Source organism: Lipotes vexillifer, unplaced genomic scaffold, assembly GCF_000442215.2.
Source record: "Lipotes vexillifer unplaced genomic scaffold, Lipotes_vexillifer_v1.1 scaffold602, whole genome shotgun sequence".
Taxonomy (NCBI): Eukaryota; Metazoa; Chordata; class Mammalia; order Artiodactyla; family Lipotidae; genus Lipotes; species Lipotes vexillifer.
Window position 1 is genome coordinate 969,378 of NW_006790307.1, and position 4,508 is coordinate 973,885.

Here is a 4,508-nt window from a genome sequence, read left to right on the forward strand (position 1 = left end):
GGGAAAGAGAAGAAAAGAATATTAATTAAGACAGTTGACAGATATTTTTCAGAGAGCTCATTCACAAACCACTTGAGTGGTCTAGCTGAGGCTGCAAATGCAAACAGTGCTTTCTCCAGCACCCAGAATCTCCCTATACATTTCTGACATTTTAGCTTTCCACTGAATGAGGGCCTTGGGTTCAGTGGATTGTTGATTAAAAGTTGGTTTGAAGCCAAGGGCACTGGGGGTCTGATATGTGTCTCAACACTGCCATCTCCTGGAGAGGACTCCACAGTTCACTCTTTACCAGCACTGCGGTGTAGAGGGCCTGGCTGGTCTTTCATTACTAAATATCTTGCCCTTTACCCAGGACTGTGGCACAGAGGCTGAGGATGGTAAGAACAACCAGTTCCCAGATGGGAGGACACAGACTGGTCCAGAGGGGTCCTGAGACGACGGGCGTCTGGATGGCAGTTGTGAAAGGCACTGTGGGAATGTGCAGAGTCGCTCATTTCAGACGAGCCCTGCGGCAGGTGTGCAGGAAGCATCCCAGGAGCAGCTGCCGAGAGGAGGAAAGCAGCTGGCATACCCCCGGCGGCAGGTGTCAGAGTTGGGCAGCACGCACCTGGGGAAACACACAAGTGAGAAAGGCCCATCTTTCTCACCATGCAGAGTCCAAAAGAAGAGAAGCAAGTGCCAGACGTGCGGGAGGGAGGTGGGTCCCACTCACCTTTGACCTGTGGAGGACAGCAGGAGTCTGACGCAGAATAGGGTGGGGTATCTGGGAGCTGGCGTTGCCTGAGGATTAGAGACATGCATTCCTTTTGTTTGTGACGTATTCCGTCATTATACTTTTTTTTTCCACAAACTGGTAGCAGCCCTCTGTGTACAGCACCCCTAGGGAGGGTTCCAGGTGCTCCTGGGGGCCAAAGCCCACCAGAACATGCCCAGTGTCGTGTTGAGTGAGCTCTGAGTCAAACAGACCCGGGTGTGAGTCCCAGCTCTTCCACTTCCTAGCTGTGTATCCATGAACAAGTACTTAACCTCTCCAGGCCTCCATTTCCTCACCTATAAAATGGGAATAATCATTATGCCTTCCTCATACCATCATAGTGAAAATTACATGAGATACTGTGTGTAAAGCCCATAACATACATCCCCAAACACAGTGAGTGCTCAACAAAGCTTAATTAACATTATTGTGTCTTCTTAACATTCTCAAAGCACTTACACCAGAGAGATGGTTGGGCTAAAGCAGTATAAAATGTCACCACTAAAGCAATGGTTTTCCACCTGTGCTCTGGGGAATCTCCAAGCTCTTGGAAGGAGCTCAGGTGTTTTACAAAAAGCTGTTTTACAAAAGAAAAATTTTAAATGCCTGGAGGAAATATTTTATAACTTTTTTCTGTTTTATATATTGAGGTGCAAGTAAAATTTCATCTTAAAAAATGAGTACCAACACTAATAAAAGTGTGAAAATGTCTGTTCCAAAAAACCCTACCTGTTCAAAAAGTTTCTTATGGCTCAGAAACTCTGTGGTTCTAAGTTATATATAATCACCACCATCCTCCTCTTGATTCTCTTGCTAGAGAGTAAGCTATCATATTTTTCTTGGTTCATTAAGATTTCAACATCATGCAATGAAGAGAGAAATCTGTTTTTATTATTTACTAGAAAACTTATATTTTCTCCTCAAATTGGTCCTTTATAGTTTATTCACTTTTTATTAATAAGGGAATCGAAAACGTACATTTCCCTTCCTCCAAAAACTCCACCGAAAAAACTCCACCGAAATAAAAGTAAAGGAATAAAGAGGCATAAACAGAAAAAGACATAGAGTACGTGAATAGAGACTACAACAGACCATATTTCAGTAACAGTATGGCAGACAGAAATAGGATGGATGGTAACTGAATTAGCAGAAGGGAAAAGCTGCCTGGGGATGGCAGAGGGGATGTAGGAACCAACAAGACATTGTCCAATTTGAAAACAACTCCAGAAAAGCCCAAGACATTGGCATCACCAGCAGTTTCTGAATTCAGGGGTAAGGTAGAGCTAAAAGTGAAAGAATTGAATGACAGTTTAATTAAAGAACAGCTGGACCCTTAAATCAACTTCTCCCACCTGTATAGTCAGGCAACTACCTCTATCATCCCAACAGAAATTGGAAAGTTTTATTCTCTGGAGAAACGGATCCAGGGAGATTGTAGAGCTATTGGGCGAAAAATGGAAGGACTCATTGAGCACATCCAGGTGAACAAAACTCCCAAGATTCAGTGCAGGATTTACAGAGCTCATGGTTGGATCAATCCATACATGAGCTCTCCCTTCCACCTTGAGATGATCCTTACTGAAAAAGAACACATTGTTCCTAAACCAGAAGAAGAGGTTGCACAGAAGAAAAGACATCCTAGAAGAGACTGAAGAAACAAAAACTTAGGGCCCGGGAATAAATGCTGAAAAAAATAAACGCAAATAAAAGCAGAGAAAAAAAAAAACTCAAGAAAGAAAATATAATCGTAGTAAATTATACGTGAACACACACTGATAATAATGTAATCCCTGAATATAAACCTAACCAAAAATTCTTATACAGTTTTATGATATTGGGAGGCTGGGGATAGAAGTGGGTGTCAGATATGATATAAGAAAGTTAAATCCTCCTGGAAGATGACAGTAAGTTCTTAAGATGTATAAAGCAAGAACAGCAATATAAAACATTATTCAGATAAAAAGTGGTTGAAACATCTAAAAGAGTTGGAAAGTAACTGCCTCTGGGAGAGCCAAACTTGGGGACATGGGGAGGAGTGGGGCAAAGGATTACTGGTTTTCATTATAAGCCGTATATATGGCACCGTTCAGCTTCGTATCACTCTACATGTATAAATCTATAAACGAGGACTTCCCTGGTGGCACAGTGGTTAAGAATCCACCTGCCAATGCAGGGGACATGGGTTCGATCCCTGGTCCAGGAAGATCCCACATGCCGTGGAGCAACTAAGCCCATGTGCCACAACTACTGAGCCTGCGCACCACAACTACTGAAGCCCGCATGCCTAGAGCCTGTGCTCCGGAACAAGAGAAGCCACCGCAATGAGAAGGCCGCGCACCGCAATGAAGAGTAGCCCCTGCTCGCCGCAACTAGAGAAAGCCCGCACACAGCAACGAAGACCCAACGCAGCCAAAAATAAATAAATTGTTTTAAAATTTACAAATTAAATTTTGTGATTGACTCTGTGATCTCACAATTTCACATTCAAGGTTCAAGGCAGTTGTTTACTTTCCTTTACATTTGCGGCACCACTGAATTCAATAATGTTAATGAAAACTGAAAATCACAAGCAAATTATCGATACACTCGAGAAATATGGCATGGCACATCACAGACTGGAATGCATGCTCCACCCAGCAGGTCCTTGTGGAGATCCAAAGGTCCCTGTGTTGAGTAGCAGGAACATGTGTTGGTGGTTTTAAAATGAGAATTTAAAAGTTTTAATACTTTCCTTACAGTTTACTCTCCCTTCCCAAACTCACTCTGGCTACTCCTTTATTTCATTGCATTTCATGTTCAATGCATTGTACTGTATTGGGAGAAAATTTGCATTCCTTTTCAGAAAATTTCATGTAAGATTTAATGATAGCTACCTTCAAAACTAAGCAAATTGTTTAAAACAAGGGCAATGATTAACTTTAAGAAAAACATTGTTGTCTGAGACTGTTTCTAAGCAGTTAACTCCTCCCTACTCAACAATCATGATGTCAGCAATGCACATTAGACTGTTTTGGGCCTTCAGTGCTCTGAATTTTCCTATTATGCTGAAGGGATTTCCATGAAGGGACCCAGAAATTGATAGAACCATTGGTCACTCCTTGAGGGGCTGTCTCTATCTCTACCTTCTACAGGAAATGGTTATAAAAATCAAGAAATTCTTATAAAATGATTTTATAAAATGAATAACTTGCTTTCTAAATCCCTTCCTCTCAGACACATAACTTGCTTTTGTTTTTTGGAGGATGAATAGCAAAGTGTGGTCTCCTTGGGGTTGAATGCCATGCAAACCAAAAGGAGTGCAAAATAGACTTTTCTCTCCAGCTGGTTGAGGTTAGCACATCCATGACATCTGCATGCTGCAACCAAAGCAGCCGGGATTTCTTTCAGATTGCAGCCGGGCTTGATCAAGCATTTATTGAGTGCCTAGTACGTGCTCATAACTCTACTAAACACTAGGCAGGACTGCAGGACTCACAGTATTAAGACACAGGGCTTCCCGTGAACACCCATCTGGGACTATTCACAATTCAACAGTCCAATCCTCAGTTTTCTCCAATGACTCCCCCAGGGTCTTCACATACAAATTACACCTTCTTTAAAGCTCTACTGCACATTGATATCAACTCAGCACACTGCCTGGTACAGAGTTATTACTTAATAAGTATGAATTACTGCTTTTTACCTGACATATGGCCATAAATATGTTGTTTATATGAATTCATATATCAAGAGAGGGCATTCCTCACCACCAATC

The 4,508-nt window shown here is 42.0% G+C and overlaps 1 protein-coding gene across 1 annotated transcript in view; it reads right to left on the reverse strand.

The window, feature by feature from the left end:
• Positions 1-4,508, reverse strand: part of MYRFL (myelin regulatory factor like) — a 115,875-nt gene that overhangs the window by 69,238 nt on the left and 42,129 nt on the right. Inside the window, exons 3-4 of the mRNA XM_007463578.1 lie at positions 713-780; positions 349-607 (exon numbers count right to left, since the gene is read on the reverse strand). Of these exons, the coding sequence (XP_007463640.1) occupies positions 349-607; positions 713-780 (327 nt within the window). The remainder of the gene's footprint in view (positions 1-348; positions 608-712; positions 781-4,508) is intronic.